Below are 25,551 nucleotides of genomic sequence, written 5' to 3'. Positions count from 1 at the left end.
TCAGAAAATAATATTAAAAAAATCGATTTTTTTGATCCTCTAAATAGTACTGCCTCCTTAAAACTATCAAAAACTTACAAATTAGCAAAAAGAAAATGCCATAGAGGAAAAACCTGATGTGATAGAGAAAAATGGGTTTGATATTTGAAATCAGCACACCCAAATTAGTAAAAAACAAGTCTCATATAAAAGTCAGCAAAAATTGTGTTGAACTGTGTAGTCATTGTTGAATATACCAGTTTTTGTTCTTGTTTTTTAGTTTGAAGGTCACACTGAAGATGCCCTTGATAATGGGGCAAAAATTTTATACTAATAAAAATATATACATAGGGTAAATCCGTTTTATGTTAATTATTAAATACCAGTAAATCTTCTGAAGTTTATGGGTTTGGGTGGTAGACATACCAGAATTTTGAAGTTGCTTGACAGTGTTGCAGAAAGCATTATAGAGGGATAGTATGACATCTGATCTTAGATCCTTATGACAAGTGCCCCGGAACATTGGTAAAGAGAACACTGAGAAATATTTTATTAATGGACCAAAAATGTGTGTGAATGCCAGTGCTTTGTGAATAATCTGTAAATTATTTACTAGATATTTGATTTTGAAAATGAGCAAGGTATAGCCACCCAGAGCTATAGGTAAGAGTAACAAATCCTTATCTATTTCTTGTCATTGGAAATTCCAGAAGTAACTTAAGAATATTTTATAGGTTATTGCTTTCTGTTCTTCATTTATGTCCATGGTATTTACAATATACTGAAGAGCAGGAAAAATTACATTTTTTTAATACAGTGGCTCTGCTAGTAAAGGAAGTAGGTCCCACTCTCCACAGTATGAGGGATTCTCAATTCCTTCTGATGATCTTGAAGGATTACATTTTCCTTTATGAGTAATCCTAATATATCTATTGGACCTTCTTCTGGAGTAAGCATGTAGTAGGTTAGTTGTATCAAATGTCCTGAAGGTTTGAAGTTTTGTTTTTTTCAAGATTTACACACATTCCACTATTGTTACTGAATTCTTCTGCTAATCTGAAAAAGCAATAAACAGAGTCAGCATCTCTCAGAGTTTGTACTATATCATCTGCATACAAAATTGACTCAATTGGATGTGGCACTAGTGCGATAGTTAATCCTCTAATAGCAGAGCACTTTTTTGCATTAATGGTTCTACAGTCAGAGTAAAGAGTAAGGGACTTAGAGGACATCCCACCCTGACCCCCTCTGCACACTGGAATAGCATCAAACAGGAAGCTATTAACCAACATTTTTGTTGTAGCCTTTTTCTACGTGTCCATTCTGACCCAGATAAGCAGAGAATCTAAATTGTAGGATTTTAAAATATGATGTAAGTATTCACGCTACATGCCGTCAAAAACTTTATTGAGATCCACTGATAATAGTGCACAGGGCTGTTTTCTCTGGTTAATTAACTAAATAGATAATATCCCTGATTAGAAATAAATTAAATTCAATTGTTCTTCTGAGAAATCCATAAATTTGTCTGCTTTGAACCAATTATTTTAAATGCTTAATTCTGTTGTTTAAACTTTTCAGAAGATTTTATTATCAATGTTCATTAGTGCTATGGGCATCCAGCTAATGATCTGTGATGGATTCCTTCCTTTTTTTTGGGGGGGGGGGGATGAGAACCATGCAGAGCTCCATCAACTTTTCCAGTATATCTCCATGTGTTATAAAGTTGTTAACGATAGCAGTTAGGATGATGGGAAATATGCATTTCCAGATGCTATGGTATATTTCCACTACCAATCCATCAAGTCTCAGAGCTTTCAATTTTTTGGAACTTTTGAAGGCGGATGTTATTTCCTCTGATTTATTAGTCTGTTTATTAAACCTGAATGATGATTGGCGAGAGTTTTAATAAGCCAGTTAAGAAGAACATGTTTTTGAAGAATTTGAAAAAACTTCTTATAGAGAGCGTAGAAAGCCTTTGAAATGTCCTCGGTACTTGTAGGATCCTGATGACTGAAAACGATTTTCCTGATTATCTTTTCTTCTTTGGTTTTGGTAATTTATATGGTATAGAAAGCAGTGGAGAGGTGTATGCAGCTCTTGGACATAATCTAACTTTAAAGTCAAATTCTTCTTTCTTTATATTTTCTAATTCTCTTTGTGTATTGATTTCTCTTATACTGGCCTCACAGTTACTTCCATATCTTTGAACATTTATGAACTGAAGTTAGTGAAACTAATTCCATGAACTATACAGAAGTGCTGCCTTTGTCTGAAAGCCCTTTCTTGCCTGCACCAGATGAAATGCTTAATGGTGGTTTTAAAGGAGGACATTTTTCTCAATTCCAGGTATTAGAGTTCCATTTGGTGCATATGTTATCTAGTTAGTGAATAAAGTTCTCTGAGAATTTACCTGGCATCCTCCAAGAAAAGGTGACAACTGAATCAGTTGTCACCTTTTCTTGAATGTCTTGGTTGACGAGGATAAGTTTGTGATCTGTTATGTTAGTACTTTGTGCTAAATTGATGTGTTATATATTTGATTTATTCTGCAAATCTGTGGATAAGTAAATCCTGTTAGGAGAGTTTGGGCTGTTGGACCAAGTCAAATAACACGTGTTTTTGGGATTTTCTTCTTCCATATATCCACGAGGTTCATTTTTTGGCAGGAGATCTTTAGCCTCTCTAATTCCAACATTGCTTATCTGAGAGCCTCCTCTGATCTTATCATTCTTAGATTCTATGCTCCAATCCCCCTAACATAATGATACTGGATGTACCATGTATGGCTTCAAGGCTGAGGGGATGGTTATTCCTTCTCTGGGATTTTTTGGCAAATCTCCAGTAGATGGCAATAATGCAGCCTTCTGTATCACATTGAAAATTATTAAAAAATGCCCAGAATAGGTGAATGAATTAGTAAGACAACACCTCATGTTCTGTTATGACCAAAGGACCAGTATGAAGTTGAGAATTTCTTGGAAAAAAACACTAACATCCTGATGATAGCAGAAATGCGTTTCTTCAATAAAAAAGGAAGTTAATGTTAATGTTGTGGAGTATCATTAGCTTCCAAAATGTTAAATACTGCTTTAAGTCTGACCTGAACCCTGTAATGTTTAATGTGGTGATACTGACCATTATAGATTTTAGTGAAGCTAGATCTTTGATAACCAGTTTTTTTAACCATCTTATTACAGCCTCTGAGGATAAGCCATGCACTCGACATCTAGATGGTCTTTTCCAATTTGTGCATATATATTGTTTTTGACTTCAAATTCTTGGTTAGCATGATACCAAACTTAACACTTAAGGTTATACATATAACATTTAGCTTTCCTCTGTTTTCAGGGACTAACAATTCCACACTTGTATTTCTACAGAAAATTCCAGGGCTAACAAGTATGAAGTCTGGCCTCTTATCATAGAATCATCTAAGCCTAATTCAATATTTTCTGCTTCTGTAAATACATCTTCCTCACCTCTCTCTCAAATCTCCTGTCTCACATATTTATTTCTCTTGGGTTATACTGCTCCAATACTGCCTCCAAACACTTATTGCCATATTCAGTAAGATGTAATTTAAATCGCTCTAATTCCAATAAAATATACGAGACTGGATTTCTACCCAAAGATATTAATCACTCAATTTTCAATTTCCAATTCCTAAAAAAACAAAAGCTACAAGATGTGAAGAGTTCAGGACAATCAGCCTCATCAGTCAAGTATCAAAAGTCCTCGTATACATTATTCTTGAAAGAAATAAAAGAAAAATAAAAGAAATAAATGATACACAAAGTGGCTTCAAGGAAAATGTAGGTACAAGAGAAGGTATTTTCAACATCAGAACCATCATAGAAAGATATCTAGAAAAATAAAAAAGATGTGTACCTCTGCTTCATAGATTACCAAAAAGGCATTCAACCATGTCCAACATGAAAAATTAATTGAAATCCTTTCAAAAATAGACATGGGTGGAAAAGACATTAGGCTATTAACTAATCTTTACTGGGAACAGACTGCATCTTTGAGAATAAACAGAGAGACCTCAGAAGAATTCCCAGTTCAGAAAGGTGTGAGACGTGGCTGTGTCTTTTCTCCAATTTTCCTTTAACCTATACACAGAAGAAATATTTAATAAAATTAGTAACCTCAAAGGAATCACTGTAGGGGGCAGAAATATTAATAACCTAAGATATGCAGATGTCACGATTCTTCTAGCTGAAAACAAATATGACCTCAAAACTCTTATAAATGAAACCCTCAAGTATAGTGAACAGTATGGCCTCAGTTTCAACTTTAAAAAGACAAAAATCATGATAATTTCAAGAGAAAAGAAAATACCAAAAATATGCATCAATATAAAAGGAAATAAATTAGAACAGGTGAAAAAATACGTATACCGAGGACACTTGATCACAAAGAATGGCAGGACAGAAGATGAAATTAGAAAAAGGATTGAAATTGCAAAGTCAACTTTCAACAGTATGAAAAATCTACTAACATCTAGAGAATTAAATCTGAAAACAAGACTAAGAATCTCCAAATGCTACATATGAGTGTGAAAAAACTGGAGGCCTTTGAAATGTGGATGCTGTGAAGAATTATGAGAATATCATGGAAAGACAAAAAGACAAATGAAGAGGTACTAGAGATGGCAGGCGTAAACAGGAGCCTGATGAAAGAAATTAAAAAGAGAAAAGTCAGATATTTTGAACATATTCTGAGACATAACTGCCTACAAAGGACATGATTGAGGGAAAGAGAGGAAGGAATGATTGCAGGAAAGAGAGGAAGACAAAGACTGTAGCAGATGAAAAATATAGAAGACTGGACCTATCTCTCATATGAGGAATGCAGCAGAGAAGCACAGAATAGGACATGGTGGAGACACGTGGCAGTCAATCTCCTGGAGGGAGAAGACACCTGACAGGATAGGACAGGAATTTAAATCCAGCTTTAACAAATAATTATGTAACCTGAATTCCTATCATACATTAATAACTGTATTTCTCTGTAGGCATATACTTCATAAAGAGGTATCTCCAGGAAATTTCTGTTTCTCAAATTCATTAAAAATCATGTAATATATATTAATATGAATATGTAACTACAGAAAGAAATAATTACAGTGAATACTGATCCAGGATCCATCTTTTTATCTATGATAAGTTCTGAACCATACCTGCAAAAAAAGAATTGCCTCAAAAAATTTGTAAAAATTATAACTTTATTAAAAATTTACAAAAACAATAAAAAGGAATATGCATATAATATCAAAAAATGTATAATAAAAAACAATTTCTTCATATTCATTACGCTTATTTTCAATTCATTCTGATGATTCAATCTCATTGAAATTATGCATATTATGATTATATTATTATCATTATTATTACGGGCAACTCTAGGGAGTCATTAGACTCATCGAGGGAGGCCCCAAATCATATTCATCACAACTATTCGACATTCATACAGTATCTATCATACCTCGACTTAAACTCATTCACTGTCAACAGCATCCACCACAGACTTTGGGAGCGCATTCCACTCATTCACCACTCTAAAAGTAAAGAACCCTGCTCTAACACCTTTACTAACCACACTTTTGCCCGGTTTCCATGGATGTCCCCTAGTCCTCCCACAACTAGCCCTGTTCTCAAAAATATCTTCTGAATTATTATAATGATATTACAATATCATGATTATGATATTATAAGGACATGCATAGTAATTTTGCCAAAGATGACATAAAAAATTCTCTATATGCAAGATTTGATATTTTTAAGATATGCATATGCATATCTTCAAACTTGGGATGAATCTGAGGGATAAATGGAAGTGTATAAGAGAAGTGATGGACTGCATTTAAATGATTCTGATGTGAGTCATCTTGGTGAAGCTGTTGCTGAAAAGGAGTGTAATGACTGCAAAAAAAAAAAAAAGAGATCTGAGAATCTGAATGGGTAAGTGAGTAGCATGAGTGAGGATAATCAGAGAACAGAAGTGCAAGACAAACATGGAAATGGTGGAAGGAGAGTCAGGGTACAGAGAAATATTATTATTTCTCCAAGATATATTATTATTTCCTCCACCTCCAACAATATATCCTCACCCAGCATAAATTCTGTATTCCATCTTTTTTTCCCAAATTTTAAAATCTTACATTTTGCAACATTGAACTCACATCCCCATTCCCAATCACTCAATTTATTCAAGTTTTCTTGTAAGGCCACAACATCTTCTCTGCTCTTCATGGTTCATCCCAACTTTGCATCATCGGCAAACAACTGAATATCTCCATCCAATTCTTTGCCAATATCATTAATATATAAGTTAAACAGTAATGGGCCTAAAACAGACCCCTGAGGCACTCCACTAGTGACTTTCCTTTTCCTGGATATCGCTCCCCCATACACAACTTGTTGATACCTATCAGATAGCCAGTCTCCAATTCAATGCACTAATCTAACATGCAACCCCATCCGCTCTAGTTTGACTATCAACTTATCATGCGTAATCTATCAAAAGCCTTTGCAAAATCTAAGTATATTATTGTGTATCCTTCTCCTCTGTCCAAGGAAGCAGTCACCTTATTGTAATAAGTAAGTAGATTACTAAAACATGACCTCCCTTTAGCAAATCCATGCTGTCCATCAAAGATAATACCATTGTTGTCAACCCAATTCTGGATCCTAGTTCTCACAAGCTTCTCCAATAACTTAACCACAACACCTGACACACAGATAGGTCTATAGTCTGATGCTTGAGTTCTATCACCTCCCTTATGAAGCGGCACAATCTTGCCCTCCTTCCACTCCTTAGGAACTTGACCCAGTGCAAGACTCGTATTAAAAAAATATGTCAAGGCAGGGGTCGACTCCCTGCACATTCCTTCAGAATACATGGTGATATGTTATCAAGTCGCACAGCATTATTAACATCAAGTATGCTCAACTTGATGTTAAGCAAACCCCATACACCTCTTGCTCACTTACAGTTAGTCTCTCCTCCCCATCATCGACAACTGCTCTCGATCTCTTCATGAAGTCACATTTGCAAGATTGAAAGACCTTTATGAACTGCTCATTAAGTCACAACAGCTGTCTTTATACCATTTTCTTCAATCAATGTCATACTTCCATAATCATTCTTTGTTTTGCTAACTACATATCAAAAGAACTCCTTACAATTCTTTTTGACTTCATTAGCTAACTGCTGTTCATACCTCACTTTTGCTACCCTTACCATTAAAAAAAAATATTCTTTTTTAAAAAATCTGCAAAGCATAAATGGCTTTGCAGATGACATAATTATCTTTACTTCAACTGTGTATGAATTACAGACTCATATCCATGAGTCTGTAATTCATAATAAATAAAAATAATAAAAATCAATAATGATGAAATTAAACAAGTAGATCATCACATATACTTAGGACAACAGGATATCAATGGAACAAAATATTATGTACAAGATTAAAAGACGCACGATGCTTGGGTGGAAAGCATTTGGAAAACTACAGTCAATATTCAAAAGCGAACTACCATTATGCCTTAAGAGAAAAGTTTTCAAACAATGTATTCTTTCTATATTGTCAGGTGGCTGTGAAACATGCAAAGGAAATTCAAAAATTAAGAACAACACAATTTAGCATGGAATGAAATATGCTAGGTATCACAAGACTGGACCACTAAAGGAACATGTAGATAAGAAATCAAATCAAAGTCAATGACATCATAGGAAGAGTGAAAAATCTGAAGTTGCAATAGGCTGGGAATATTGCTTGAAGAAAAGATCAGTGATGGACAAAATAAGTACTGGATTGGATTCCGCAAGAGGAAAAATACCATGACAACGACCTAAATCATGGTTAATTGATGACATCATCAGATTTGTAGGAGTGACATGGGATTCTTTTCCCATAATTTTCTAAATCAGGAAACGTACCATTCCAAACTGCAAAAACAATTTTCAACAAACCAATACCAAAATGTGGGGTTGGAAGAAATATCATTGAGGAGATGTCATTCGAAGTGTTCCATAAAATAGTTAGCAAGTGTGGAAAAAGAAGACTTCCTATTGCTGTACCTTCAATTCGTTTTGAAAAGTAAAATATCCAGAATAGAGTTCACTTTAGAAAAAAGAAGAACACAACCATACAGCCTTTATGGATAAATTCTTTGTAAGCTCTTTGGTAATCTACAATTCTTAGTCAGAAGAAAAACAACAGAAGATGTTGCAAAACCTAAAGCTCATTATTGCCTTTGTGGGCAAGGGATTAAGGAAAAAGAAGAAATCTATTGATGTGTTTCTTGAACTGCTGAAGATTTAGTGTTTGGAGAAGACAGAATGAGGAGGCCATTGCAAAGGATAAAGGAAGCTGGTTCTACAGGTTTTAATATGGACAGTAAATGATGCTGATCATGCTACAGTCTTGGAAGAAAGTGAAGTAATGATGGTGGTCAGTTCAGCAGGACAGTTTCCAGGAAAATACCTAAAGAAGTTACATAAGGCAGAAAATCTATGAGAGAATTAACTGGAGAGAAATAACATCAGTTAACCAATTAACTAAATTGCTTCTATTGAACATAATCAAATACTTTGTTTTTTGCTGCACTATCCTAAATGTGTGAGCAGTATTTCCAAGATATACAGATTTAGGATTTGTACAATATCAGCACTGGGGCAGGTGAAAAGTGATGTCTAGGGTAGAAGAATACACCTAATTTTTTGGAGGATGAAGAAGTGAGGACCAAGATTTGTTGGTGCTAGGAAGGGCTAGAGGTGAAAGTTAGCCCAAGAAAAGAAATCGGATATGTTTAGAGATTTGGGTATTATCAAAAGTAAGGAAAAGTGGTAAGAGATCTTTCTTGTGAGAATACAACTGGCCTATCCTTGAAACAATGAAGTTCGCAAGAACATCCTTGCCTCAATGCAAATAGCAAGGTGGTCAAAGTTTAAGGTACTGGTGGTGGTGGAGTATTTTGAAATGCTGAATGATTGTGCATTACATGGTTTATATGCGTGTTCTGCTGATGATAGGATCTGAAGTCAATGAGAAGGCTATTTACATAGAAGAGGAAGGGAATCAGTGAAAGTAAAGAGACCCCAAGATATTCTAGGATTGGTGAGGAAATCTGAGGAGGTCATCTACCATGACAGAGTGAGTGATGAGAAGAGAAGCTGGTGACCCAAATTCAAAGAGTAGAAGATAGAAAACTTCCATTTGCCATTTTCAATTTGATTCTGTGCCAAATCAAATCAAATGACCATTTGAGTTTCTTCAAACATTTCACTGTTTGTATATAAAGATCATTGGTAATGGACTAAGAGTTGTAGAATCCATATTGGAGATTGCTACTTAGGTGGTTGGCCTCCAGGTAGTGAACAAGTTGGCTCTTCATAACCTTCTCATAATAAAGAACTATGTGAGAGGAGCAATTAGATAATAAAAATCATTCGGTAAGCTATTATCTTTTCTAGAATGGAATTAACAGTTTGTTTCCATGCTGTATGAAAGGTGGCAGTCAAGTAGGAAAGAGTGAAAAGGTGAATAAGTGTTAATAATACTTTAAAAAACAGTTTAACACAAGTAAAGGAAATTAGAATTTATTAAAAACTCCTATATATTTCACTCACTAACATGAGCATCATTCAGGGAAAGAGCAAAAGAATTGGTTATAATATTCAAAATATGAACACAAGAATGAGTCATAGAGAAGGAATATACTTCCATGTGTCTCAGTTGCAGCTGAGTGAACAGGAGAAAACAGTGTTATAAAGTTCCAGGGAACCAGGTATAGTTATGTAATTCAAATTTAATAAAAAAAAAAAAGAACATAAAATAAAAATAAATAATGAGCAATTTAAGGCAATTCCCTCCCAAAGCTTGGGGAGGGAATTGCCTTAAAATGCCAAAGATATGCAGTCTGTTCAATTAAGATTGGAGCAATGATGATAATAACATTGTCCAACATTTTAACATATCATTTTTCTTCAACCTCATATCTGGCTACATTTTCTTGTTGATATCTTTGTAGTCTAGTCCTTCCCCCCACCCACCTCAAAAAAACAGACTTACTTCGATTTTTGGAAATAAACTTCTTATAAACTGGCATCAAGTTCACTATTGAACATGAATCTAACAACAGTCTTCCCTTTCTGGATGCCTTAATAATCCATAGCTCTGTAGGCAATGCTGAGAATTTTCCATTTACAGGAAGCCTACATTCACTGGCAAGTATATACACCCAGCTTCACATCACCATCCTTCACAAAAGACAGATATTATCAAAAGTCTTGGAACACAGGGTGGGCACAATTTGTTCGTCAAGGCTTCCTTCCATTAGAAGAATAAAATAAGAATCATGTGGTCATCTAATGGATATAAAGAAAAAACTATCATGTAGAATATAATCAATAATTATCATCCTTCAGCAGGCTACAATCTGATGTCAAGAGGATTTCCATACCCTATCTTACAGGGGGTTTCTAAAAAAAATAGCAAGGATTCTCTTGAAATACAATCTGTACACTACCTTCTAACCAGCATGAAAGTTATCTTCATTCCTACAATCTGCTAAGGATATGCCTCCACTATTCTTACCTGGTGTTTATCACCTATCTTGTTCCTATCAACTTTGTTATACTGGACAGACTTGTCATTCTGCTAAGATCAGAATCCAAGAACATGAAGATTATATAAGATTTCTAGAATCAGAAGGTTCAGGCGCTTGCTTCTCATGCCATTGACACTATAAGAGTTCAATGGAATCAGAATTTAAATCTACTGTAGTGCACTACAATACATAATTTAAACATCTATTCCTTGAAATGTGTGAAACCCTATGTCATTGTCCTAATTGTAATCGAAGAGACTGTGTGCCCATCTCCAAGTTTATGAAAGTAATTACTATAAATTGTTAATAGTTTCTTATTTTTTTATTTGTATTTCTAGAATTTCATTTTTTAAAATTAATTTTGAATTCAGAACTATATCTGGTTCCCTGGAAATTCAATAGTTTTCTCCATTTTGCTCAGCTGTGACATGTGGAAATATACTCTTGCTTTATGACTCACGTTCATATTTTGAATGTTGAATATTATAACCAATTCTTTTGCTCTCTCCTTAATTATTATAAGTGAAATATATAGAAGTTTTTAATAAATTATTTCCTTTACATGGGTCAAACTATTTTTTCAAAGTATTGTTATGTCTGCAATGTGTTCCTATAAAACGTCTAAGATAGGTGTTAATTCTGGAACAGAAGTTTTTGGTGCAATAGGATGGACATTCAGGAAGTAATGCTATATTTCTTGAAAAACTTGGTGCCCAAGTTCTTCAAGGAATATAGCAAGCTTTTCACATGGTTAGAAAGTAAATTATATTCGAGCAAATGAAAGTTTGCACATGAAGTATCTTCATGACTAGGCTCCTGCTGGTGAAACATCAATATAAACTGAAACTAATCCAGGTAGCAAGCCTTCCCATATGCATGGCAATATACAAATCCAAAACAAAGGGGGAGGGGGGGGAGTACTGTCCATCATGAAATACTGAGGAAATTTGATGGGATGTCAACAGCCTCTACATACCAGTAGTCAAGACATGAAGATACTACATTTTCTTACATTTAGTTCCATCCATCTCTTCACTGGACATCAACAGATACTGTATGGTTACTCAGATGCTTGATGATGTGCCACACTAGTCCTCACCATGTGGTGGTGCTGCTCTATGCTTTTCTGGAGGGTTCAACTCTCTGAAAATCAGTCACTCTAGACACACCGTCCATCCATCTCGTTCATGGTGTACCTCTTCCTCTTTTTCCAGGACACCTTTTATTCTATAACTGTTTTAAGAAGTATTCATTCCATCTTTTCACAATGTGTCCAAAGTATTTCAAAGTATTATATTTAGTTAAAGGATTTAAACAAGACTAGAATTTCATGTCAAGCATAATTAATTCAAGATTCTTATAATTTCATTGTCGAAAGACTAGACAAGGAACACAATGAGTTGCTCTTGATAACATCAGAGATAATTAGCTGTGACATCACCCAATGCTCCAGTTCATCTCACAGATGTTCAATAGGGTTAAGATCAGGACACTGTGGAGGCCAGGCATTGTCTTGTTGAAAGAGACAATAGTCAGTTCCATAGAAATGTCACAAAGTAGGAACACTGCATTGTCCAGAATACTCAGATACTACTCAGAGCTCACAAACAAAAGTCCAAGGCCAAATCAAAAAAAGCAGAACCACACCACCACCTCTGAATTTCATAGTTGGGGTTGGGGTTACATTCTGGTAAGACACATTCACCGGTCATCTGCCACACCCACACCATCCATCTGCCCAGTTGAGGGCGTAGTGATTCATCGCTCCATAATACAGCTTTCCAAGCTTCCACATTCCACTGAATATGCTGTTTGCACCAATGAAGATGATTGTGTATGTTGGTTCAGGTAATGTGGGTTTGTATATTGTGGTCCTGCCATGGAAACCCATGTTGTGAGCCTTGGTTCTGAATGTTTTTTGTGCAGATTTTATACTGAAATGGAAGTGCAGTGAATTAACTCAAGTTCTACTTGCAGTATACAACCCTACAGTCATGTTCGGTGAGTGTAGTGGGTTGTATACTGCAGGTAGAACTTGCAGTTGATTCCCTGCACTTCCATTCGATTCATGGATAATTCATCGCGCGAAAATTGATCGAGGGAAAAAGTCATCACAGGGAAATTCCTCAAAAGGAAAAATCATCGAGGGGGAAAATTCATCACAGGTGAAAATTCATCAAGAGGAAAATTTATCACAGGGAAAATTCATTGCAGGAAAAATCATCGCAGAAAAATTTCACTGAAAGCGTTATTCGCTAGAAAATTGAAGTCAGTTTGGTTTAACATGTGTTATGTAAAAGGTGTGTGATATTTGATAATAAATTGTATCTGAGAGATACCGTGAACTCTGATGTCAGTATAATATTGGTTTAGTATTTTTTTATTTGTTTCTTTTTTTTTTTTTTCAATAATTTCTAGATTGTATCTGAAAATAAATAAACCATCACGTATTATATTTGTAGTGTTTATTTTTTAAGTTTTATCACATTTCAGCACATACTAGTAATGAATGTATCTGTCGGATACATGCGACCTAAGCTGCAATTTTTTTGATCGCAACTTCCGCAGGTTAAAGAATTTACCAATGTACTTATCCATAGTTGAAATACCATACTTACTCGAATATAACTCGCCCTCGTGAGTTATATTCATTTTGTATATACCTCACACATGAAAAAAAGCTTAAACAAATGCACACTGGGGCGATGGTAACTGCTCCCATGGTAATCAACATGCCCTCCCGAAAAGCCACTATATTGCAGAGGCAAGAAAAATAATTACTTTTATTTTGTCAGTGAATAAGGTATAAGCAGTCTATGTAATATATTTCTCAAAAAATAGTGTAATTAGAGACAACCTGGATAAAAACAACACTAATGAATGAATCACATGTCCCCCTCATATAGAAACTATTCTGTATAGACTCAAACAAAATATGGCAAACACAGTATCTAACTAAAAACTATTGTTATTAATTAGATGTGTATGAAATCTTAAAGCAGTAATGAAATGCAACCAAACATGCTAAAATTCATAAATGTGTTAAAACTAAGAAATATATATATTGTGAATGTTGTTATGGCAATTTCACATATGGAATTCGGTTGAAGAGAGTTAGCATTTCAACTCAACTGGCGGCTTGCTTTTATGCTTCGATCTAGCGATCTTTTGTTAATAACCTGTCATTGCTGTTTCACGTTAGGCTTAATTACTCTAAACGGAGAAAAGTCACAAAACAGAAAAATGTTCTGGGTCCAGTGCATAAAAAAGTTCCAGGGCCAGGACCCGGAGAGCCCCAGCTGAATTTAACCACTGGTTCCCAGAGTATAAAAGCTGCTGTTTCACTACTATGTTGGAGCTGCTACTGTGAATATATTCCTGCTTAGATATTTGAAAGTGAAGTTCTGCACTGGAAATTTCAAATGAAACAGTCTTACGCCAAGTGTTCTGAGAAGTTCGATCCCTGACATTTTTTACTTTTGGTAAGTGTTTAAAAGTTTGAAGTTTAAGAACCAATTTATAAATTAATTATAATTATTGCACGTGCCTCTGGAATTTATTTTAAGCGCGAAGATGAAGCATAAATTGAGTAATAATGCTCATATATTTATAAAAGACAAAGAAAATGAAGAAAATGTTTTTTGGAAATGTGATCAGTTTCAAAAAAATGCATTGCCATGCGAGTATTCATACAGCTGGTAACATGGTATGGGTTGAAGCAGCGAAGCTACTTAATGAGATTAAAGATCAAGCCCATACAACTAGCGATGGAACTCATTGAATTATCATGGAAGCATACACAAAAATATCTCCTACCATCATTGGCCAAATGCCAAGCAATGGCTCTGTAAAGAAGTCTATTTGAATAACCCGAAATCAAGCAGGACAGGTACCATCAAATCCAAATTCGTTAAGTAATTTCATTATTCTGCCTATATATAAAATCACCTATGAAAATGAACAGTTCCTTTTGCATGACAGCAACGATGGCTGCAACAGATTGCTGATTATTTTTACTAAACAAAATCTACAGTTATTGTCTCAATCGACAATATGGTATGCAGATGGCACTTTTGAAACTACTCCACCTCTTTTTGAGCAGCTGCACACAATTCATGGCATTATAAACGATAATGTGATTCCTGCTGTTTATGCATTGATGCCTGGAAGAAATGAAGATACATACCATAGAGTTATAAACACATTAAAAAATTTGGAACCAAATTTGTTGCCAAATTTAATCATGACAGATTTTGAAGTGGCTTCAATAAATGCGTTCCATGAAGCATTTCCAAATAGTCAGCAAAAAGGTTGCTTTTTCACTTTTCCCAATGTATATTTCGCAACATTCAAGCAAATACGAAACTGATTCCGAATTTGCAATAAAAATGTGCATGATATCGGCAATTGCTTTTGTGCCATCTACAAATGTCGTAGGTGCTTTTGAAGTGTTATGTGAAAATAATAACTATCCTGCTGAAGCTCAGTCTGTTCTGCGCTACGTAGAAGACACCTGGATTGGCAAACCTGATCGTCGATCACTTCGTCATCCACCTTGCTTTCCCCATGCCTTATGGAATTGTTACTATGCTGCTCTGGAAGGGTTGCCAAGACAAACAACTCATGCGAAGGTTGGCATCGTGCATTAAGTGAACTAATTAGTGCTTCTCATCTGACAATATGGAAGTTTCTAAAAACTTTGAAGGATGAGCAACATTTCAATGAGGGCAATAAATAGAGCAATAAATAGCTGGCACCCAACCTCCTCCTGGTAAGAAACGCTATCGAGATACTGCAAAAAGACTTCAGCTCATCGTTAATGATTATGAAAATCGTGAAAATCTTGATTACTTAAGAGTAGTTGCCCATAATTTTTTATTTTGAAAACTTTGTGGCTGTGCATTCACCTTTTTTGTTTCATGTTTTTTTTTTTTCCATACTGCTCAATTTTGAATAGTATGAAATAAAAAGTGTTCCTTTTCGTGATCATGAAAACAGTCCTTTTCAGGACTACAAATATTGATAGAGAGACACCTGATTGTAATTCCAGTTCCTCTTGAAGATAAATTTTTAAGTTGTTTTAATAACAACAGAATAATAATTGCTCCTCCGAAGTGGCTAATAGTACAATTTTGAAGGAATAAAATAAAAACAGAACATCACGACATTCATGCCTTCTAAGTGCACAACATTTGTATTAGCGTGTTTTAGCAGATAACAAACAGCTCAAATAATTTTAATTTTCACTAATAGATTTCATGTTATCTTTTCATGTATAAAATCATTTACAGTGTTCTTTTAACCCCTAAAAGAATTATTATCTTATTACATATTATTCTCCCCTTGGGAGGATAATATGTAATAAGTCTCGATTATATCAATAGCTGATTGTTGTCAGAAATCTGACAACAATCAGCAGTTAGTTGGATATACTATTCTCCCTAAATATTCTTAAATATTGTGCTCTTTCTCCCTCACCATCCTATCCCAGTTCTGTAACAATTAATATTCCATCTACAGAGCCTGTAGTAAGAAAGAATATGAATAACTTTATACGTAAATTTTTTAAAAATATATATTTTTTCACATATATCAGTGATGAATTTTCCTCACAATTAAATTTCCCGCGAATGAAATGTCTCTGTAATGAATAGTCTTCACAATGAACTGTCAGGACACGCTTCCATTTCAGTATGGTATCACTGATTGTTCACCTGAGATGGCTCAATTCTTCAATAATTTGCTGACCAGATAGACCTGCAACATGGCACCCTATCACAATGCATCTTTCAAACTGTGTGAGTTCCCTTCTCGCAGTCATTTCACCATCTACACACTTGCACTGGAGTCTCCGTAGCTCATTCAGTATAGATGAAGCCCTTTTGGTCAAAAAGATCTGGGTTCGATTGCTGTCCGTAACCTAAGGAACCTTTATCTGGTCTCTTTCAACTAAAGGTGAGTTAGTTGGTCTCGTATGGAGGTAGAGGATTTTTTCCACCCAGAAACACGGGTTTTTTGTCCCTCAGAACAGGAAAACTGGCCCTTGGAAGGAAAGCAATATTTCTGTAAACACACACACACACACATATGGATCTAGTCAAAAATACATACTTAAAATCCCTCATTGGGAGGGCTCAGTGGTTCTACGGGCTGGATGAGGAAAATTGGGGGAATCTCACACAACAACAACACTTGCTCTGGCTTGGGAGAATAATATTGACCACATTAGCAATATGCCTTCTTCCTCTACTCTAATTCTATATCTTCATCAATTTCCTGGTGTATACAGCCCCATCCACGTGGTTATTTCCTATTTCATTTATGTACAAATTAAACATTATTGGTCCAAGCACAGATCCCTTCTGCACACTACTAGTCACTTGCTTTCTCCTGGATTCTGCTCCTCCATATGCTGCATTTTGGTATCTCTCGATCCACAACCCTCAATCATATCACTAGTTTCATATATACATCCCCATTTGTTCAGTTTTTGTAACAGAGTTCCATGTGGTATACTCTCAAAATCCAGAAGTATCACTGTCTAGCCATTCCCTTTATCCAACTTAGGTGTCTATTATAAAAAGTTAGTAGATTATTAAAGTAAGAGAGAGACCATCCACAAAGCCATGCTGACCCCTCCCCTCATGGAGTAGGATATTCTTATCTATCCATTCTTGAATTTCGGTCTTTCACAAATTTTTCCAATACCACTACTACCACTCTCGAGATACTAATCGGTCTATAATTTACTATTGCAGGCTTGGAGCCCTTTATGCAGAGGAACTATTTTGCTCTCCTTCCACACCCTTGGAATTTGACCAGAGCTGAGACTTAAGTAACAGCCTAGTCACAGGCAATATCAATTCATCTGCATATTCTAATAATACCCAAGCTCATATAACACCTAATCCCATGGGGATTAACTGTTATATGAAATATTGTATAACATATAATATTATGTGTTATACAATATCTACTCGGATACAAATGTTTTCTTAAATATAAGCAACTCAATCTATCACACACTCATAAAAAACAATAAATTAACTTAATATTATTTTAAATATGAAAAACAAATTGCTTAACTCATATAAACAACAGCTTGAGTTACAATCTCTCTGATGCACACGTTGCTTCTGTTCAGTACTGGCGCACTCACAATAGTGCGTAGTATACGTTTGTTTGGAACTCATACTCGCATTTGTTTTTCAAACACACTACTGTCTTTTTATACTTGTTCTGTTATTACAATTTTAAGTCTCTGTAATTTTTTTATATATTTCTTTGATTGTGATACCTGAGGATGTTGATCTATTCAACGAAACTAGTAAACTAGTAGTATCTTTTTAAATATATTTGTCATATTTTTATCTCTCGGTAACAGTCATTAAAACTTTTTCATAATATTCCAACCGAGTAAAAATGAATTCGCATATATATATATATATGTTAATTTTTCTATAAGTTATATTAATTCATTATATTAATCCATCAATAACAAACAATAAGGTGCATACCAAAATGCTAATGAATATGTTCCATATAGGACTAAGAAAGTAAAACCAAGGCCAATTCCCATGAATACATATTTCCGGATGGCAATATTTTTTCCATGGGTCAGTGCTTCAGTATATCTGAAAAACAAAACAAAAAAACTTCATTCTTATTATTATTTTCGATAAAAAATACATAAACACTTTATTATATAAATAAATATAATGACAAATACAGCATTCATGAAGTCACGTCTGTTCATTTACTTACTTTGATGACAGAGAAACATTAGAAAAATCAGATAAAAGAGAGACTGTTGTGGGGGCTCTGAAATGTTAAGACAATCTGCTCTGTGGGTGTGGCTGACAGGGGTGATATGACTGAGTTATAAGTGATATGGGTGATATAAGTTAGTGATATAAGAAAGTCTTCATAAACTAGCTAAGTATTAAGTGAGTAAGAAACTGTGAAGTAGATTTTTTTTAAAGCATGTAGACTGGTAATTAAGTAGAATACAAAGTATTGTTGCATTCCACTTTGTACAATTTGTATGATGAAATGTATGATACAAATTATGCAAAGTTTAGCATCCTGTAATGGGTCTTGTGCCTCCAACACAGTCCTGGAAATAATATAAATAATAATTATTAATAACTATTGGCTAGTGTTCATCAAGTTACTACAAGTTTCTAAAAGCTTACATGCAAAACTGGATACCAATGATATCATGTTAGTATTGTATATTCTTCTATCCTATTTTGATAACTGTTATGCTTAATGGCTTACAGCCATATGAAATAACATATATACAGGTAATGCTAGATTCATTTGTTTATTGCTATTTTAAACAACACCACATATTATAAAATAAGTTAAAGTTTATTGATCAATGAATAATATAGTTTCACAGATGGTTTGATCCATTTGCAATAAGTTATGTAATGGATCTTGTGGTCTGACACCCTTTTAAATTAAATAGGAAGATACTAATAAACAGAGCATTTTTTATGTCTCTTATGAAAATAAGTAGCTTGCTGTTTACATCATTTAAAAGGATGAACAGTGTTTTCAGTCTTCCAAAAGTCAGTATAAAGTATATAGTATCAACATGCAATTAATTATCTTAGTCTCTGTCTTAAACCAGATTCACCTATATGTTTCTGAAAGAAACATATAGGTGAATCTGGTATTAATATCATGGTGAACCAGTTAAATGATCTAAAAGCACTGCTCCAGAGACCAAACATGGTACTTTTTTTAACTACTTCAAGTAACATGGGCAGTAGTTTGACATTGTGTAATGAAAATCCTCACCAGAGGACTTGCACAAACATCCATGCCTATAGTGGGATTTGAATCTACAGTCTATTTACTTCATGAGTGCACACACTATCCATTTGGCTAACCAGATGGCCAGCCAGACCCTATGAGACCAAACATTAGATATTCAGTTATTAAAATGAAAGTTCAGAATACTGATATGACATGACATCATTACATGAATGCAGTGTCACACCATTATCTGCACTGAAAGAGGGTATTGTTATACCCTCTTTCAGTGCAGATAATGGTTAACTGATAGAGAAGAGGATAAATAATAGAAACATATAATAAAGGGTTTTACAAGATTGACACAGAAGACTTTTCTCAATACATGGGAAGAAGAGAATAAAGGTCATCCTGGAAATTGTGTAAAAGTGTAAGGGTGCAAGGACTGCACATTTTGCTTGGGCAGTGGTGAATGGGTTCTTTGTCAGTGAATGAGTTCTAACTCTCCTTTTCATTTCCTTACTCACATACCTTTTCATTCTTCCATCACCCCTAAGCAATAATTCCTCTGTATTTATATGATGGGCTCCTCTCACTGACTCATATATCTCAGTCATATCACCTCTCTTCCTATCTCCCAAGCTTAGTAAACTGCAATCTTCCTGTAATCTGTCCTCATACTCAACATGCCAGAGTCCTGAGAAGACAGTTTTAGTTATTTGCCTTGACACTGTCTCCAATGTTTTGTTATTGCCAATATAATCAGGTGACTAGATATGTTCACAGAAATCCAAATGTGGCCTAATTAGTAACTTATTTTCACCAGATTCTCACTTCCTTCCTATTTGTGAGAATTCTTCACATTATGGCAGCAATTTTCTTGGTAACTTACAACTTCTGTGCTTGTCTGCTGAAATTCAGCAGACAAGCACAGAAGCTCAGTTCCCCTATCCACTAAGATCCCCAGATTCTCTACCTCCCCCATCTCCTGAAATAAAGTTCCTTAATATCCTGCCTGCCTGGTTGGCCGAGTGGTTAGCATATCCACTCTCCAGGCATAAGGCTGTGGGTTTGAATCCCACTGTGAGCATGGATGTTTGTGATTGTCTGTGATAGTGGGTGGGTGGTAGATGGCATTGGTGTAGATGATGATGGTAGTTGCAGTTGGTAGAGATAGAGAGTTGTAGAGTAGGTGCTCTTCCTCGACGAGTCTTTGGATTCCCTGGAGGTGTTACGTAATAATAATAAATAATAATAAATATTAAACCACATTCCCACTTTCTGGTCAAAGGGCCTTTACACTTAGCAACAGTGAAGTGACATCTACATTCTTCAGTACAAGGCACCCACCTATTCAAATCCTCTTGCAACAACATCACATCATAACTCCTGACATTGCTCTTCCTAATTTAGCATCATCAACAAACAACTCAATATCTCCTCTCAAACCTTGAACTATATTATTGATATATATAAACTAGAGTGGAACAAGAAGAGAACTCGGTGGTACTCCACTCACCCTCTTCCTTTTTTGGGAAACTGCACTCTCCACACACACATAACTTTCTGGCTTCCATCAGTCCACCCCCTCTGTAATCAAGCTATCCAACTGACTATTAATCTCTCTCTCTCTCTCTCTCTCAATTTCAAGAGTGGTGCTCTATCAAATGTTTTACAAAAATCCAGATAAATGAGAATGTAGAAGAATCTCCTCTGTCTCAATACACTAGTCACACTAAAATGTAACCAAATTACTAAGCAAAATTTCCCCTTAACAAACTCATGTGCTCTCTCGAAAGATTTTCATTCTTATCAATTAAGGTTTGTATTTCTGTCTCTAAAAAGCTTCACTACACCTGATATACCACACTAGCCTATAGCTGGACATCACCGATTTGAATTGTCTCTTGTGCAGTAGCATTATTTTTCCTTCTTTCTACACTTCTGGGAATGTTCCTTGTGAGATGCTTATGGAACAACCAAGTTAAGGGCATTACCAACTCTTTATACGTTCCCTTAATATATACATGGTGACATCCCATCTAGTCCCACAGCATTATTAATATCAAGGTTACTTAAAATTTTGAATATTTCACATTCTTAAACTGTCTTCTATCCTCCTTTTTTTGTTATTCAATACTACTCTTAAACACTATGTCAGTCATCCATATTCACCCTTTCTTCAACTAGCAACATAACTGCAGAATTCCCTAGGGTTTCGTCAAACGTGCAGAAAGGCTTATGTGTTCGTCGTACATGTTGTTTAATTTTGATGGTATATATCAGAACACAGAATGGAATGATAAGTAAATAATTATTTATTGACTTACTGCTGATATTTCGGTAGTGTTATAACCAGCATCTTCAGAGCACAAAAACACAGTTTGTCACAGTATACGAGACTACAACAACATGGTGTAACAAAGGGACTAGTTTAAAAACTGTAGCAACAACACAACAACTAAAGTCCTAATTAGACTACCTCTATGTAAAAAAAATAAAATAAAAATAAATAAATAAAAATAATAAATATAAAAAAAAAAAGAAGAAAAGAGAAAGCAGGTACTAGTTGGGTCTCAAGATGACTGTCTCCCAAATATTAGGCAAATTTGTACAGCCATATTTGTTGAGATTCAGAGAATGTTTCAAGGCTTCTGTCCACAGTTCTTCCTATTTGACTGTAGCAGGGTACTTCGTAGATTTCTGAATGTGATAAAGGAGGGATGCTGTCCTTGGGTGAATGGATGAGAGTTGCTAATTTGATACATGGTCTGAATACAGTGTGTAGTTGATGTTTATTGAGAACTCTTGATATGTTTTCCGATGTACCTTTAATGTATGGGATGGTGACTGTTTTGTTGTAGTTCTCCATGGTGGATAGTGGGAGGGGATTTCTTGGGAGCATTTAGTATTTTGTTTATCTTATGGGGATTATAGCCATTGGCCAAGAAGGTGTGGCGCAAGTGATCCAGTTCAGCAGCAAGGGTATTGTCATTGGAACAGATTGCTCTCGCTCTGTGGGTTAGCGTTTTTAAGATACCATACTGTTGAGAAGGGTGATGGCATGATTGTTTGTGTAAATATCTCTCTGTATGTGTCGGTTTTCTAAAAACTGAGAATGATAAGGAACCATCTGGAAGACGTGTGATAAGTGTATCCAGGAAGGTTATTAGCTTCCAGTTCCATTGTAAAGTGGATTTTTTGGTGTTGGCTATTTAAATGCACTAAGAATGTATCCAATGAGCCTGGGCCATGTGGCCAAATAGTAAGCACATCGTCAACATAGTATAGCCAAAGCATTGGTTTGAGAGTGGCTGTACTGATAGATAGTTTTTCCAGGTGTTCTATGTAGAAGTTGGCTAAGGATGGGGGGTGCCCATAGCTGTCCCATCTAATTGTTTGTATATTTTCCCTTTCCATGTGAAATATCCTGCATGTATTGTGAATTTAAATAATTCATATGTGAATAATGAGGTGATAACAAAACTCACCTATGTCTGAAGTTTTGATATCATCTCATTATTCACAAATGTACCACTAATTGAAACCCTTACTCTGCTAAAGTCACCCCCCCCCCGATATATTTGAACTATTTAAATTCACAATACATGCAGGATATTTCACATGGAAATGGAAAATATACAAACAATTAGATGGGACAGCTATGGGCTCCCTCTTTAGCTAACTTCTACATAGAACATCTGCTATCAGTACAGCCACTCTCAAACCAATGCTTTGGCTATGCTATGTTGACGATATGCTTACTATTTTGGCCACATTTTATCACCCTGTACCGCATAAGTTGGTGTTAAGTTCAGTAGAATGACGATAGGCTCTTGTCTCAGATCATCAGTTAGTACATGTGACATCATTTTTTGAAAACGTTAATTTCTCACGACATCGCTTTCTGTATTCTCATAGGATTACAACAGAGGCATTCGTTTACAGCCCTCCCAAGCTGTTGCATCCTTACTCACTACCCCTAAAGGCAAACTATTCCACTCTCATTCGCTGCTCTGAGAGAAAAACCTAGCTCTTGCTCCTTTCTTGAACTGTGAACAAACTTAACTTCCATGGATGCCCTTATGTTCTCCTTCCACTTTCCATATAACAAAAAATTTCATTAGACAATATCCTATAACACCCATTCAAAAGTTTATAAACCTCTATCATATCACCCGTCTTCCTCCTGTTAACCAGAGTCTGTAATCCATATACTCACAATCTGTCCTCATAATCTGGATATAATCTTTGTAACTCTTCTTTGCACCCTTTACACAGCTTCTTTATTCCCTTTGAATCTGGAAGACCAAATCTACACAATAATCCAGGTGCTGTCTTATCAAAGCCTTATAAAGAGGCAAAATTACTTCAATATCCTTATATGTCAAGGTTCGTTTCAACATTGCAATTATCCTCTGAGTAGTATTTGAAACTTTTGCTATGTGACCTTTGAACTTCAAATTCCTATCTACCAATGCACCAAGTTCCCTTGCCACCTCAGTTTCTTGTAGCATAACCCCGCTAATATAATATACTACTGGAAATCTCATCAAGCCAAAGTGCATAATTTTACACTTACTAACATTAAACTGACAACCATTTTCGTTTGCCCAAATTTCCAGTCTATTCAAATCATTTTGTAAGTGCTGAATATCAGTAGCATCCCTGATTGCCCTATCTTCACATTATTAGCAAACAATTGCATATCTAATGTTAGACCCTGCCTGATGTCATTAATGTATAGATTGAACAATAATCACCCAAGGACTAAACCCTGAGGTATGAGGGTGGTCTGAAAAGGCCTAACAATGGAAAAACAAATTTATAATTTCAAAATTATTTTTATTTTACAACATTTTTATTTTACAACCTATTGTTGTTTATTATTTTAACGGTATAATCGAACACAGAAACTAAGTAAATAATTAATTTATTAACTTAATGCTGATATTTCGCTGGTGGGTGATATAACCAGCATCTTCAGAGCACCAAAACACTGTTTGTCACAATACGCGAGACTAAAACAACATGGTGTACTTAAACAAAATTGTAGCAGCAACACAAAGACTAGAGTCCTGATTTTGGTGCCCTCTATCTGAAAAAAAAAAAAAAAAAAAAAAGCTATCATATATTACTAGAGTCCTAGAAAAGTGCTAGTTTTTTCTTTTTTCTTAATATGACTGTCTCCCAGATCTTCGGCAAGTTAATACAGCCATATTTGTTGAGATTTGTTGGAAAAAAAAAAAAAAAAGCTATCATATATTACTAGAGTCCTAGAAAAGTGCTAGTTTTTTCTTTTTTCTTAATATGACTGTCTCCCAGATCTTCGGCAAGTTAATACAGCCATATTTGTTGAGATTTGGAGTGTGTTTTAGGGCTTCTGTCGCTTCCAAGAACAGGATCAACTGGAAAAACACAAAAGTACTACACAGAAACCCGTATAAATCAGAGAGATTGTTCTTGGAGGCGACAGAAGCCCTAAAACACACTCCAAATCTCAACAAATATGGCTGTATTAACTTGCCGAAGATCTGGGAGACAGTCATATTAAGAAAAATCTAGCACGTTTCTAGGACTCTAGTAATATATGATAGCTTTTTTTTTTTTTTTCCAACAAATCTCAACAAATATGGCTGTATTAACCTGCCGAAGATCTGAGAGACAGTCATATTAAGAAAAAAGAAAAAAACTAGCACTTTTCTAGGACTCTAGTAATATATGATAGCTTTTTTTTTTTTTTTTTTTTTTTTCCCCCCAGATAGAGGGCACCAAAATCAGGACTCTAGTCTTTGTGTTGCTGCTACAATTTTGTTTAAGTACACCATGTTGTTTTAGTCTCGCGTATTGTGACAAACAGTGTTTTGGTGCTCTGAAGATGCTGGTTATATCACCAGCGAAATATCAGCATTAAGTTAATAAATTAATTATTTACTTAGTTTCTGTGTTCGATTATACCATTAAAATAATAAACAACATGTTCGACGAACACATAAGTCTGCCCACACGATTTTACAACCTAATCTCCCTTAAGACTAATACATTTATTCCAGCAATGTTCCAGCACCATTATCCTGTCCATGCAGTGGTTCTCAGTAAGCTCTACAAAATACCCCTCTACAGCTGCAATCACCTCTTGATTCGAAGAAAAATACTGACCAGCAAGGAAGAGTTTCAGTTTTGGGAA

General features: G+C 35.2%; 1 protein-coding gene across 2 annotated transcripts in view; it reads right to left on the bottom strand.

The window, feature by feature from the left end:
• LOC150105338 (ATP-dependent translocase ABCB1-like) overlaps positions 1-25,551 on the bottom strand; it is a 417,983-nt gene that overhangs the window by 295,203 nt on the left and 97,229 nt on the right. For both annotated transcript variants that reach the window (XM_090394721.1, XM_090394720.1), the window contains exons 8-9: positions 18,119-18,235; positions 5,110-5,164 (exon numbers count right to left, since the gene is read on the bottom strand). In XM_090394721.1, the coding sequence (XP_090250847.1) occupies positions 5,110-5,164; positions 18,119-18,235 (172 nt within the window). The remainder of the gene's footprint in view (positions 1-5,109; positions 5,165-18,118; positions 18,236-25,551) is intronic.

This window comes from Typopeltis vanoorti, chromosome 6 (genome assembly GCF_054136105.1).
Source record: "Typopeltis vanoorti isolate ZY-2024b chromosome 6, IOZ_Tvanoo_1.0, whole genome shotgun sequence".
Lineage (NCBI taxonomy): Eukaryota > Metazoa > Arthropoda > Arachnida > Uropygi > Thelyphonidae > Typopeltis > Typopeltis vanoorti.
This window is presented reverse-complemented; position numbering and strand designations above follow the sequence as displayed.